The sequence below is a fragment of the Salvelinus alpinus genome, chromosome 26, assembly GCF_045679555.1.
Source record: "Salvelinus alpinus chromosome 26, SLU_Salpinus.1, whole genome shotgun sequence".
In the NCBI taxonomy this organism is placed as follows: Eukaryota; Metazoa; Chordata; class Actinopteri; order Salmoniformes; family Salmonidae; genus Salvelinus; species Salvelinus alpinus.
Window position 1 is genome coordinate 14,942,616 of NC_092111.1, and position 14,002 is coordinate 14,956,617.

Genomic DNA, 14,002 nt, shown 5'->3' on the forward strand with positions numbered 1-14,002 from the left:
CCTGGCAATTAAACTTTTGCACAGCTTCTCAAAGTGCCCACCAACCGTGCCACATACATACCGCGCCACGCGGACACACACACACACACACACACCTAACACACTCACACTGTGCCACCCATGAACACATACACCCAGACGGTGTCCACGAATATCGCAACGATATCCACTGCCCCCCTACCGTGATAAATGACACTATAACTCTGATATCCGCAATCAATCTCTGCTTTAAAGACACATCCATCGGCAGCAATGTTGATGGGGGTGGTGGGAGGATATAAGAGACAGGGGGGAGACGAGGTAAAATGGAGAAGCGTGACTGCTGGGTTGACCTCGGAAAAAGTCGGGAAGGGCGATGTTTGTGTGTGTGTGCAGGGAGGGCAGTAGTGAGTGATGCCTGTCAGCTTGCATGTGGCATCCAAAATAAATGAGGCTCATGAAGACAAATGAAAAGGGGGCCAGGCGAGTGACTTGGTGGGAGGGATGGAGGGAAGGAAAGAGGGAGGAGAAGTCGCAGGGGGAGAGGCGGGAGGAGGGGCGGGGTTATGGATGGGTGCTTGGGAAAGAGAGAAGAAACGAGAGAAAGAAGGGATAGAGGGATACGTAGAGGATAGAATGAACAGAGACTTACTCACTGTGTCCTTGTGTATTCTATCTGTGTATCGTACAGACAACCCTTTCTGAGCTCTCCCTCTTTCGCTCGGTCTCTCTCCCTCGTTCTCGGGCAGTGTCATGTGCGGTCCAGTCTGTGTAGTTTCCCAAGGCCTGGCCCCTCTATGATAAATGACACGTGTCATTCTGTCAGCCCCTGCCACCGCAGCTGGGAGGCCCCTTAGTGATGTATGACCCAGCCATGCTGGGCTAAAGGAAATCAGGGCCTTTTTGGCAACAAGCACCAAGAGAGCACAGCCCTTTATACACGACCCTGTGTGTGTGTGTTCACAAACTTTGCATAGAGATATTTGAGAACACACACCTACGTAGGAATGCGCTCACACACACACACATAATGAAAAGTTCCACTGGTTCCATTAAACCCTATCAAATCTCCCTCCATCCACCCCAGAGACACCGACTTAATTTAATATGCTGAATATCTCTAAATGGGACTGTTCATTTTACATCTCCTCAAGGGGGAGTGTGAGTGCATGTGGGTGTGTGTCTACCTTGCGTTTGCGTGCTCGTGTGTGTGTGGTGCATCAGAAGCTGTCAGACACACTAGCAGAGGGAGACAAATCATCTTCATGGTCTTTCCAGCTGTTTCCCAAATTTGGTGTGAGGGGGAGAGAGTGAAAAGGCTTCACTTTGAGTTGCGTTGCTTGACGCTTCCCAGAGCCAGATAGCTGACAAACCGTGCCAAGGGGAATGGGACACTGTGGTACCACACACACACCTGGTCCGTCAACACCCTGCGCAAGCTGGAATAGGAACCGAGCCAGCATCGAAGCAATACATAGTACACACACAGAAGACTGAACAAAAGTACAAAAACTATAACAGACTTTGTTTCGATAGAATATATTATTGCGTAATTCATAATTGTAAACAGTGAAAAAAAATGCCTTATTGCACCATAACATACAATCTGGTCTACCTGGCAGATCTAAAAGATATCCAAACGAAGGACCAACGAAAAACAAAATATTTCACTGACAGAAGTCTTTCATCAACCATGTACTGTAGACACATCCACCCACACCTGCCATTTTCTCAGATGTCTGAAAAATGTGTTTCTTAAAAAACAAAACAGCAAGTTGGCAGACAAAAACACACACACATACAATACACACACAAGGGATGGGTGTTGTGTGGGACCAGGGCGGTAGTGGGGGTCGTGAACTTTGGATGACCTCATTTGATTGGCCACTGGGCCGAGCTGAGACTCCCGGGGGAAAAGGGAGAGAGAGAGAGAAAAAAAAGAGAGTCATTAAGGAGTGAGTGATGAGTGGCAGGCATGGCTGACCTCTCTCTCTCACTACTTCTTTGTTGCATGTTTCTTTCTCTCTATCCTTCATGCTCTTTCTGTCTCTCTCCCCTATGCCACTCTCCCACCCAACCTGCCCCCCTCCTTCCCTCACCGTTTGTCGCTCCTCCTCTTTTACATTCTTTGTGCCCTCCCCTCTTTTCTTCCTCTTTACCACTCCACCTCTGGCCTTTTCTCTCCCCCTCTCACATCATGCTGTCTCCCTCTTTTTCTCAGTACCTTTTTCCTCACCGTCTGCCCCAAGACTTAGACACTCTATCCCTCTGTACAGTAACGCACGCACACTCGCACGTGGCTAATGGCCCTTCCACTATTGGCAATGAACAGACATCTCTAATTCTCGATTACCAGGTTATCAGTGTAATGATCAAGTGCGATTGAACATCAATCTGTAGAGCAGTGAAACCACACACTTACATAGTGTGTGTTTGAGCTCCACTACATTCCATGGAGAGAGCAGAATCAACGATCACAAATCACCTTGGATCACATTATGTGATCAAAGGGATCCCCTCAAAGTCACACTAATCATTGGATAAATTTACATTTGTTGAAATTCAACCAAAAACAACTAATTAACATCTATAGTCAACAATTAGCATTTTAACCTCTGAACCTGTGACCTCAAAAGGCAGACAGATACTCAAGGTGTCAACAACGAACTGGGTCAATGATTGATGGATGATTGACAGTGATCTGGAAAACATGGATGTTTAAGTCAGCCACAATAGTTAGCTAATGTTCAACTTAGCTAATCATTGCCTGACTCTAGCTGTCTCACTCTCTGTGTCAGACAGACATAATTCAATCATTGCAGATGGCTTGATTAGTTTCCCCCGCTGTGGGAAAGACGAACAGACAGCAGGATTATGAAACAGAGGGATGAACAGACAGGCAACTTGAATGAGAGTCAGAATAACGGACAAACACGTCTTCAGACAGACTGTATGAGAGATTGAGTGACAAGGCAGACATGAGAAAGAGAGACGGAAAGAAGGACCATACGAGAGATCCACTGAAAAGGCATACAGACAATTTGAAAGTCTGAGAGTCAGACACAAAAACAAGTCTTCAGACTGACTTTATGAGAGACCAGGTGACAGGGCAGTCATGAGACAGACAGAGAGGGGGTCTGGGGGCACCCCACCGTTTCCTAAGAAAGACGACTTAAGAGCCGAGCTTAGAGCCCCCCAGTGACTGACACTGTCTGAGTCCGCGTCGGATCAAATAAAGCTTTCGGGCAATTTTGGGGCCACATGTGGCGTCGAATAAACCAGACAACACACACACACTATACAGTAAATTCCTTCCCCAAAACCTACGGAGAATCTACACCTAGTATGTATGGCGCATCATGACTATTAAGAGTGCTATGCAAAGGAAATGCACATATACACATGGGTTTGCCAGAGTACAGCATAGGAAACACTCTCTCCTTTTGTCTTCTAGTTCATATTTTTCAAAACAGGCTTGCTGGCTCTGTCCGGTTACACCGGAGAGGGAAGGGGATAAATAAAGAGAGAATAGTGAGAGAGTATGAAAGAGTAGACAAAACGAGAGAATATGAAAGAGGACAGAGGTAAAGAGATCGGAAGAGATGGATGAATAGAGAGATAGCAATAAAGATGAGAGAGAGACAGAGAGACCGTGACAGAGAGAGATTGAGTAAGGAGAGAAAAATGGAAAGAGAGAGAGGTGAGGATTCAGCAAAAACCCAGGCGTCTGGTCCAGTCTCAAGGACAAACTGTCATCTGTGGGCCGTATCCATTCCCAGATGCAGTATCTTATCTACAGAGCCCAGTAAACTGTTGTCCAAAAAAAAAAATGATATTCATTGCTTTTCAAAGACACTTATCGGTTAAATAAACACTCCTTGGAGATAGAAATTCCCAGCGAAATTCCCCTCCCGACACACAGTCTCATGTGCTGAGGCCAGCTTTTATCCATCACCTCACAGTAAAAACAGCACCAATTTTTATTTGTCTTATGTCGTGATATACTGAGAACACAGACTTAAGAGTCGTGGATTTACAGTGCTTTCGGAAAGTATTCACACCCCTTCACTTTTTCCACATTTTGGTAGGTTACAGCCTTATTATAAAATGTATTAAAATTGTTTTTCCGCCTCATAAATCTATAAATACCCCAGAAGGACAAAGCAAAAACAGGATTTTAGAATTTGATAATTTATTAAAAACAAAAACAGACATATCAAATTTACATAAGTATTCAGATTCCTTACTCAGTACTTTGTTGAAGCACCTTTGGCAGCGATTACAGCCTTGAGTATTCTTGGGTATGACGCTACAAGCTTGGCACGCCTATATTTGGGGAGCTTTTCCTATTCTTCTTTGCAGATCCTCTCAAGCTCTGTCAGGTTGGATGGGGAGGATTGCTGCACAGCTATTTTCGAGTCTCTCCAGAGATGTTCGATCGGGTTCAAGTACAGGCTCTGGCTGGGCCACTGAAGGACATTCAGAGTCTTGTCCAGAAGCCACTCCTGCGTTGTCTTTGCTGTGTGCTTAGGGTCGTTGTCCTGTTGGAAGGTGAACCTTCGCCCCAGTCTGATGTCCTGAGCGCTCTGGAGCAGGTTTTCATCAAGGATCTCTCTGTTCATTGCGCCGCTCATCTTTGCCTCGATCCTGACTAGTCTCCCAGTCCCTGCCTCTGAAAAACATCCCCACAGCATGATGCTGCCACCACAACACTTCACCGTAGCGATGGTGCCAGGTTCCTCCAGAAGTGACGCTTGGCATTCAGGTCTTTAGGTGCCTTTTGGCAAACTCCAAGCGGGCTGTCATGAGCCTTTTACTGAGGAGTGGCTTCCGTCTGGCCACTCTACCATAAAGGCCTGATTGGTGGAGTGTTGCAGAGATGGTTGTCCTTCAGGAAGGTTCTCCATCTCCAGAGGAACTCTAGAGCTCTGTCAGAGTGACCATTGGGCTCTTGGTCACCTCCCTGACGAAGGCCCTTCTCCTCCGATTGTTCAGTTTGGCCGAGCGGCCAGGTATAGGAAGAGTCTTGGTGGTTCCAAACGTCTTCCATTTAAAAATGTAGGCCACTGTGTTTTGGGGGACTTTCAATGCTGCAGCAATTTTTTTGGTACCCTTCCCCAGATCTGTGCCTCGACACAATCATATCTATGAGCTCTATGGACAAGTCCTTCGAACTCATGGCTCTGACATGCACTGTCAACTGTGGGACCTTATATAGACCAGTGTGGCCTTTCCAAATCATGTCCAATCAATTGAATTTACCACAGGTAGACTCCAAACAAGTTGTAGAAACAGGATGCAATAAAAACAGGATGCACCTGAGCTCAATTTCGAATCTCATAGCAAAGGGTCTGAATACTTATGTAAATAAGATATTTAAGTTTTTTATTTAACAAATTTGCAAAAAAAAATCTAAAAACCTGTTTTTGCTTTGTCATTATGGGGTATTGTGTGTAGATTGCTGAGTATTTTTATTTAATCCATTTTAGAATAAGGCTGTAACGTAACAAAATGTGGAAAAAGTCAAGGCGTCTGAATACTTTCCGAAAGCACTGTATATCGAAATGCCATGAATGAAGGGACAAAAAGATGAGGAGCATCGCAATGTAAAAATCTCGACTCTAACCCTACAAGTAAGTTAGGGAAAACAAAACAAGGGCTTGACACATTTCAAATTAAACTTTTACAAGATGATACAACAACGTCTTGTAAAGTGGCACATATTACTTTTCAGTTAAATGTGTTGTTGTTCGTGGATGTTTCTCCAAGTATGGCAGTTCAGTCACAGATGCGTATGGCTTATCGATGCTCCTGTTGTGTCTAGAAAGCCTTATAGACTGAAGTCAGTGTTACAAGCCACTGATTAGGGGTTCAACATACTATTTTCACTGGGGCTGGCTAACAGAAATGCACTCAGACAAAGTATTTTGGTACTGGTCTGTGGGACTAAAAGCAATTTTAAATGGAGATTCTCAATTGAGAATGCTTTTTATTCGAGGAATAGACTTAATCTGGGTCTGGGATAAAATTAACCTTGCTGACACAACAATGTCCTCTGAGTGATAGGAAGAGAATCTGATATTTGATCAACGCAGACGTCAAATGAATCCGAAGAATGTCCTGGCACAATTTACTTGGAACACTAAACTCCAACACCCATCCATCCTTAGTATTTGCGTGCTCTAAGCATGGGGAAACTGATGCCGATGTCATGAAAATTGTCAAGTGTCAATTGGCCGTTCGTGACAGGTGACTTGATTCTATGTTAGCATGATTCAACTAGCTAATATGGAACAATGTTGCCACCGTTAAGTAGACGTTAATACACGCTACCCTATCAAAAGCCTCCATCCAGAGTACAAGTGCACACAATGAAACTACTATCTGAAATGGACCTGTATTTCATTCTCCCCCCTCCCTCAGCTTGCCCAAGGGTCTTAAGGCTCCTCAGCATCAAATGTAGGGCCTGTGATATGATAGAGAGTGATTGTTCTAAACCCTGCTGCCTCTAAGGAACTATATATCCACCTAGCAACAGCTGTAGGACAGTGTGTGTGTGTGTGTGTGTGTGTGTGTGTGTGTGAACGTCCATGTGTGTGTGTTGATGTCCAACATATATCCACCTGGCAACAGGGCAGGTGTGTGTGTGTGTGTGTGGTGCAGACATCTAATTAAAGGCTAATAACACCGCGTCGGGAGTTACTGTCCCTCGTAAATCAATGGGCAAAATAATTGCTAATACACTGGTTATCGATTAGCGCAGCTAGCTGCCGCCCAACGGCTCATTTTCAATGGGGGGAGGGAGGGCTGCGACTGTGGCTACATGCTAACACAGCGACAAGGGTAAAATGTTATTTCTCTCTCTCACACACACAACACAGCTGGGCTGGGGGGGGGGGGGGGGGGGTGTAGTAGAAATGACTGGGGACCTTGGCAGTAATTCTTAATTGACACCTGTCAGGGTAATGGCAGCAGTCACAGCTGCTGGGGGAGAATTTCTCCCCACTCCTGTTCATCTGTCACTTTTAATACCTTTTCCTCGCAGCCCCCCCCCTTTCTTCTTTCTTCCCTCCACTCACCGTTAAATGCACTCTACCACATTAGTGTTCAAACCTTCTGTTATGGAAATAAACAAAGAAATAATAAAGATGCTTTTTATTTGTATGATTTAGTTTAGTTTTGTACAGATAGGCTCAGACAGGAAGTAGGAAACAGGAAGTTGGGGAGGAGCTACACAAAGTTCCAGAATGTTGATTTTTTTCTGAAAGGCAGTTACAAAGTTGGACATCAGAGAGTTGCATTTAGTTTATTTTTAATTGGTCATTCAGATTAAATATAATCAATGCTAAATATGGTCACAAATAATATTGGCTTAAATGTATTGGCTGAAAGTCACTGTCCAAAATATAAAATAGAATATTGGCCTTGCGCCACATGCACTAAACAGGCTCTTCACAGTCCTATCAATCTTTTCCTCATAAAACTGTAACGGTTTGTTAAAACAAAAGAAAAATGAAGAGAGGTCAAACTCACATACTGTAATTCAGTACACAGCGAAATTCAGTACACAGCGAAATGAGCTAATGGACAGAGGACTGCCTAACATCATACACCCGCCACAAAAATCCCACGTGTCTGGCACTTATCAGTTAACACCCGGACGACTCTGACACAGGTCCACACTCTCACTCACACACAGAAGCCTTGACATAAACTCAGAGACGACTGGAGTGAAAGCCTATAAATGACCCCTATCCTCTGAGGTCAAAGGAAACATAAGAAAGGCGGAAAAACAATGACACACACATTGCTTTGTAACAATAACACACAACTTCCACCAAAACACACACGCAGAGCGTGGGCTTAGATGGAACCCGTTCAGACAGGGACTCCCCAGAGTACACATTGACCTCAAGAGTGTACTCTGGACTTCCACTCTCCCTCCTCTCTGGGTCATGACTCGCTCTTTCTTTCTTCTTTTCATTTTATCGTCTCGCTCTCCGTCTCTGTCTCACGCTGATAGAAACGAGTGGACAGATGAGATGTCAAGCCACACAGAGGGAGGGGGAGATGAAGAGGAAAGACAGCTGCTCTGTTCTCCTTGGATACTATGGTTTAGAATTCACGTACTGGAAGACTAAACTGCAGGATTGTAGCAAGTTCTTCATTGTTGTAGGTGTGGAGGTTGTGGAAAGATATATATGTGTGTGTGTGAGAAAGCTCGTTAAACCCAGGGATAGTTTTACCTCGGCGGCGCTGCTCCTGAGGCGGACGCCTTCACACCGCCACTCTCTTGGCGCTCTTTTAATCCAGGCATATTTTCACCACCCTTTCTTTTCCATAAGAGCAGTCATCGATCTTCATTTGTCACTTAACCTCCACGTAGATGAGGAACGGGAGTATGTGTGTGGAGGGGTGGGTGTATATATATATGTGTGTGTGTGTGTGTGTGTGTGTGTGTGTGTGTGTGTGTGTGTGTGTGTGTGTGTGTGTGTGTGTGTGTGTGTGTGTGTGTGTGTGTGTGTGTAACTCTTTGACTTCCTATAGGCCTACTGGCTGCGACCCCATATGCAAATTGCAACTATTTGCGTTGAGAAATAAGGGGGCAAACATGACTATCGACTACTAGAGTCAATGTCGACTGTTAATGACACTTTGCATATCCTCGACTATAGCTAGGGTAAAGAGACAGTGGCTGCTACACACAGACACACAGACTCACACATACTGTACCACAGCTTAGTTTAAGAGATCTGACAACCTGCAGTGCTACCAAACGTTTGGTCTGAAAACACAGGAAGAGAAACACCATGCAACACAATCTCTGTCCGTAATGGAACACCCACTTCATAACAAACTGTACAGATGGAAGATAGAAATCAAGCAGCGTGATGCAGGACAATATGCAATACAACATATCCAATGTACTTATGCCTGAACCAGCACATCTTATAACCCTGTTATAGGACACCTGTACAAAACTCATGGAAACTCGGCTAAGATCCGCCATTATCTAGCAGTGTTCGTTTGCCTCGGCGACTTCAACTTGATTAGCCAGATAGTTCATTTGTCACCTAGCTGCAGCCCCCCACCCTGCACCCCTTCGAAAGAATTGAGTTAATACTGCAACTGGAGGTGTGTGTGTGTGTGTGTGTGCTAGCAAATGTACCTTGTGTGTGGGGACCTGAGCTAATATCAACTTGATTACATCAAGCCAGCTGCGGAACTTGACACCTTGCTGAATTTGTCAGCATTAATCGGCGGGGCCCTGTCGCTAGATCCGTCAGCATCCCAGATAATTATGGAGTCGGGCTAACGATGCTGCTAGCTGCCGCCCGCTTGTCGTCGTACGAAGGGAGGAAGCTTGACTTATTTTTCCCTCCCTCCCTCCCTCCCTCGGGTGATAATTAAGAGACTGAGACTCCTTTTCATGTAGCAGGCAGGGTTTGGTTGGGGAGAAAAGGAGGCATTGATCGACGTCACAGAAAAGGTGTGTTTTCATTGGTCGCCGTTTCTTGTTTTGGTGTCATTGAGGTGATGATTAAGTATCTGAATATTATGGAGTTTTTCCTGGGTAGGCCTTACCGTGACATTTTACAGTGTAGAGGTATAGAAGAAAATTGTCCTGAAATCAACACTTATTACAATAAGTGACAAGGGTATTTGTACTACAAGACAAGGCCTCAATTTCATAACCTCCTTGGAGAGAATCTTGGCATTCTGCACTCTTGTGGTACAATATTTTTTATAACATATCTAAGCAGCATTTGCAGGTCAAAGGTTATGTCACTCATAAGCTCTAGTATGAAAATAACAAAGCTTCTCTGGGCCCATTTGTTCAGAAACTATTATATAATGACACTCGCGCTACATAGGCTACCAATTTTTTTACCTCTGGCTTGAAAATGTATCAAGTACAGTAAGCCTACCCTGGACTTGCAGGTCACTCCAAATAAGAGTGATAAAACACACCCAAAATGAACACGAAGCACCCTCCGGAGATCAAACGTCAACAAATGACTGCAGCAAAAGTCGATGCTGCTCGGATTGCACCGCATTGAACGGAACTGCCAAAACGAACAGATGCAGCCATGTTGTTACAAATGGAGGGGAGATTATGTATAGTTACTGGCCATACTAGACACAAGGTACAGCGGCATCCAAGGGGCTAGAAACCACCACTAAAGCATGGACCTCTATTTTAAAACAGTGATATTCAATCGCTTTTCAGCAAAACAAAGCTAGTTGTTTTCACATTCTTATTTTCCTGACTGCAGTGTATGTTTAAGTCAAGATTTTTATTTAACTTACAATACATGTTTTGGGTTTGTGTGTAAGTGGTGGGGTAGTGGTGCTTTTTTCAGTAATGAAGAAGTCTCTCTGTCACACACACTCAAACAAACTAGTTTTTGTCACAGTGTTTTGATGGAGACCACCATGTGTCACACACTGGAAATAATGGAAAGACGATGCCTGCCAAGTTGTGATTGACCATTACTGCCAGTGATGTATGTTCCCGTCACAAATCAGACAATTAAATCAATATTCAAAAGCTGGATGGGAGTCGAGCAGGGAGCTGATGGCTTGGTTGAGTGCACAAGCTGCTGGGTCAGATAATTCAGCAGCATTGTGTACATTTTGTACTAGGCTAAAGCATACAATATAGTCCCCTTCAAGTGTACACATTGGATATGTGCATACTATGTTGAAGTGCATTGCAGTTTACCGGTCCCAAATAATGTTTTTGCACCGGGTAATTGAATGCTCTGATTTAGTACATGCATTCACGACAGTCTCAAGCCATTGTATTTATTAGGAGTTGACTGTAGCCTACATGCTTAGTGACAAAACCCCTTCCCTGACGCCCTTTTCATTCGTAACCATTTTTTCACTAGTTTATCCATATCACCTATTTATACCAGAATATCCTCACATTTATATTTCTGCATTCAAGCTGAATTCACAACCCCACCGAGTTCAAAGTAACTCCTTCCCAACCTGCTTAACTTCACATTTCCAAAGTCTGTTTAATATTCTAGAAGTGTTTTGTTCAGCAGCAGTCGTTAATGCCTGAACTTCAAAGGCAGATTTCTCATTAGGGGATTGGTGGAAATCCTTGTCAATCATTCCATGTTATAAGAGACAAAGAAAAAACGTCTCCAAAATGACAGGCTCAACTCTGGTCATCTTTCATGATACTTCATGAAAACTCCTATGTGTGTCAAATACATTTTTGTGCACCTCCCCAAAAATAGAGAAAAAAATGCACTATCAAAGCGAAAAAATATTTTTTTAATGTGTGCATACTGCATAGTCTATATCCTAGAATAGAATCTAGGCTACTCTGAAAAAAGCTATTTCTATTGTGGGTTGAATATAGCATTGCATTGGTACAGAGTAGCCTAGTAAGTCTGGGGGAAAGTTAAAGTTGCTTCTTTGAGAAGGATATTGTCGACGTACTGTAGGTACTCTTAAGAGTATTTGAGTGTTACTTTCTGATCTTGACACGCCCCAGCACCCTCCCTCCGCCTCATCCCTTGTCCCTCCCCCCCTGGTCATTAATCGCAAAGTATTTACCCCGCTTGGGAACTTTTCTTTCAATTTGTCTTTTCTCCTGCTTCTCGACAGGGGAAAAAGTTGTCCATTGAGTGGCTCAAGCTGTCAAGCGCATGCGTGTTTCCATAGTGAATGATTTACTGACGCTTAACAGGAATGAATAGATCAAAGGTAGTCGCATGACAGGCGATCAATCAGGCATCAAATCAAGGATGGCAATCCCCGAGTGTAACGCAGAGACTTAAAATACGCGCCAGCGACTAGGTTTTCATGGGTACTTAAAGCCGAAGATATGCTACTAGATCAAACACACGTCCAATTGCATTAGGTATATTATATGTGTATACAACTTCAATAGGCCTATGGGTTTTGACAACCTATATGTGAATATGAACCTGTGACAAAAAAAAAGGAAAGTATTTGAATTAGGCCTGAATACTTTTCTGGACCAAAAAAATATGTTATGTTCACCTCCTTTTGATTGTAGCTAAATATGTATAACATAGTAGGCTATATTTATGTTTCGAATGTGTGTCTACTTAGGGCTATTTGAAATAAGGATGGGAAAATGTGTACTTGAGAGGATTTTATGGGAGGGAATTGGGGAAATAGACTTCAGAGTTGGGCTTACCTACGGACCGCCTTGGCGCTTGCTGCTTTCTCCTCGGCATGCTGCTGGTAGACTTTCCGCTTGACTTTCATGCAGAGACCAAAATAAAAGACGACCCTAGAGGAAACCAGTGCGACGAAACCAAATAAAATAACGTCGTTTTGTCCTTCTCTTCGATAGAATCGGAATAGAAATGTAGAATCCCGTTCTTTGACTGGCAAAGGAAGTCTAAGCGTCAGTGAAAGTATTATTATTTTTAAACATCTTTCAGCGATTGTTTGTCAAATGTGAAGAAACAAATAGCCTATCCCTAAACAAAATGATGTTTCTCTGGAAATGTTGAGTTGAAAACAGTTTTTATAAGACCTCTGTTTTACGTTTCAGTCTAGCAGTGGAGAACATGGACAGCCGCCAAAGCTTCTTCAGTCCGCGGAGCTTCCATTAAAAAAAGGATTCCACCCCCGGAACGACACTTTATAACAGATTTTCGCGTTGAAAGTAAAAGTCTTTCAATGTATCAAACTTCCACGGCGATGGATAACGTTCCAAACTGTATTTCCGCACAGGTGCTGTTCCGTTGTTCAATCTCTGCAAGTAGACACAAAATGGGATAGAAGGAGATTGACATTAGAGGGTTATGTCAATCAGTCCGTGTCAGTCATATCACCACAGCATTACAGATCAAATGGCTATGCCGCCAATAGGCTACTCTCCGTCTCCTCGCGCAAACTAAACACCCACAGCTAGGCTCGGATAGCCTATTCCGACGAAGCTCACAAAAATGATGCCCTTTCGGCTTTCATGTGGACAGTTGGTGTATTACTGCTCCAAAGACTTTTCATAAACAAACGAAACGCCAACAGCTACTCCACGAAACGATACGAATGTGGATGTATTGCTTATTTTTAACTCCACATAGTGAAGCTGGAGTCTCGTCTCCGCAGTGAGAAATATGTATCGCACATGCGGGGGATGCGCGACTGATCAGACAGGCTCAACTGATCGACAGACACATCGCGTTGCCTTTCCTGCCTCTCTGTTACTCCACCCCTCTGGAAGCGTCACTCTTACAGTCAGAGCCCACCTGTCAATCTTTTTAATTGTTCTGTTGTTTTCTCTCTATTCTTTTCTATAATAGGATTATAAAACACCGCATGTCCAATGCAATGCTCTGGAAAAAATCTTCTCCACGTCCATGCATTATGATAGTTGGTTTCACCAAATTAGTTTTGAGCGTATGAGACTACACGTACTGTATGTCTTATGCTACTGTCCTCATGTTACACGGACTGCAAAATGGAGAGAAATGATCATCACAAAACACAGAAAAGAACACTGACGGGATATTCTGTATGTGTTCTGATATTCAATTCTCTTCTGAAATGCATTCTTTCATTAACTTTTTTAGACCATATATTAGATTGCAAAGCTTCTGTATCTTGAAAAAAAAAAATCTATACAGGCAGCAGTTGGGAGGAGTTGTTTTTTTGTACCTCTTCATTGACACCTCTAAAAAAGGGGGCATTGAAGTTGCAGATTGATTCGCTACACCTTGCTGGGAAGTGACTACTTTGCATGGGAAGGGGCGGGGCATCGAGTGCACAAGTCCACTGTGACTGAAACAGTGCACTGCTCTCCATCCCTGCGCATTTATTTTTAAATCCATTTCATTCACTATGTTATTAACATGTCAATACAACAACTTATTCTGCCCGACTGCATTGAGGCAGAGTAGCTATTTGGTCAATAACTCAGATAGCCAAGCTGTTGAACGTATTCTAAACCTAGGACATCAAGAGAACCCCAATTGACCGTGAAGTTGAGTTTTTCTTCTATTTTTTAATGGGATGCTCTTTT

At 43.6% G+C, this 14,002-nt stretch overlaps 1 protein-coding gene across 1 annotated transcript in view; it reads right to left on the reverse strand.

Annotated features, from left to right (window-relative positions):
• The window catches only part of LOC139554802 (teashirt homolog 1-like), a 35,917-nt gene extending 22,754 nt beyond the window's left edge, over positions 1–13,163 (reverse strand). The window contains exon 1 of the mRNA XM_071367955.1: positions 12,167–13,163. Coding sequence (XP_071224056.1) covers positions 12,167–12,206 — 40 coding nt within the window. The 5' untranslated portion in view covers positions 12,207–13,163. The remainder of the gene's footprint in view (positions 1–12,166) is intronic.
• Between the last annotated feature and the right edge of the window lie 839 nt (positions 13,164–14,002).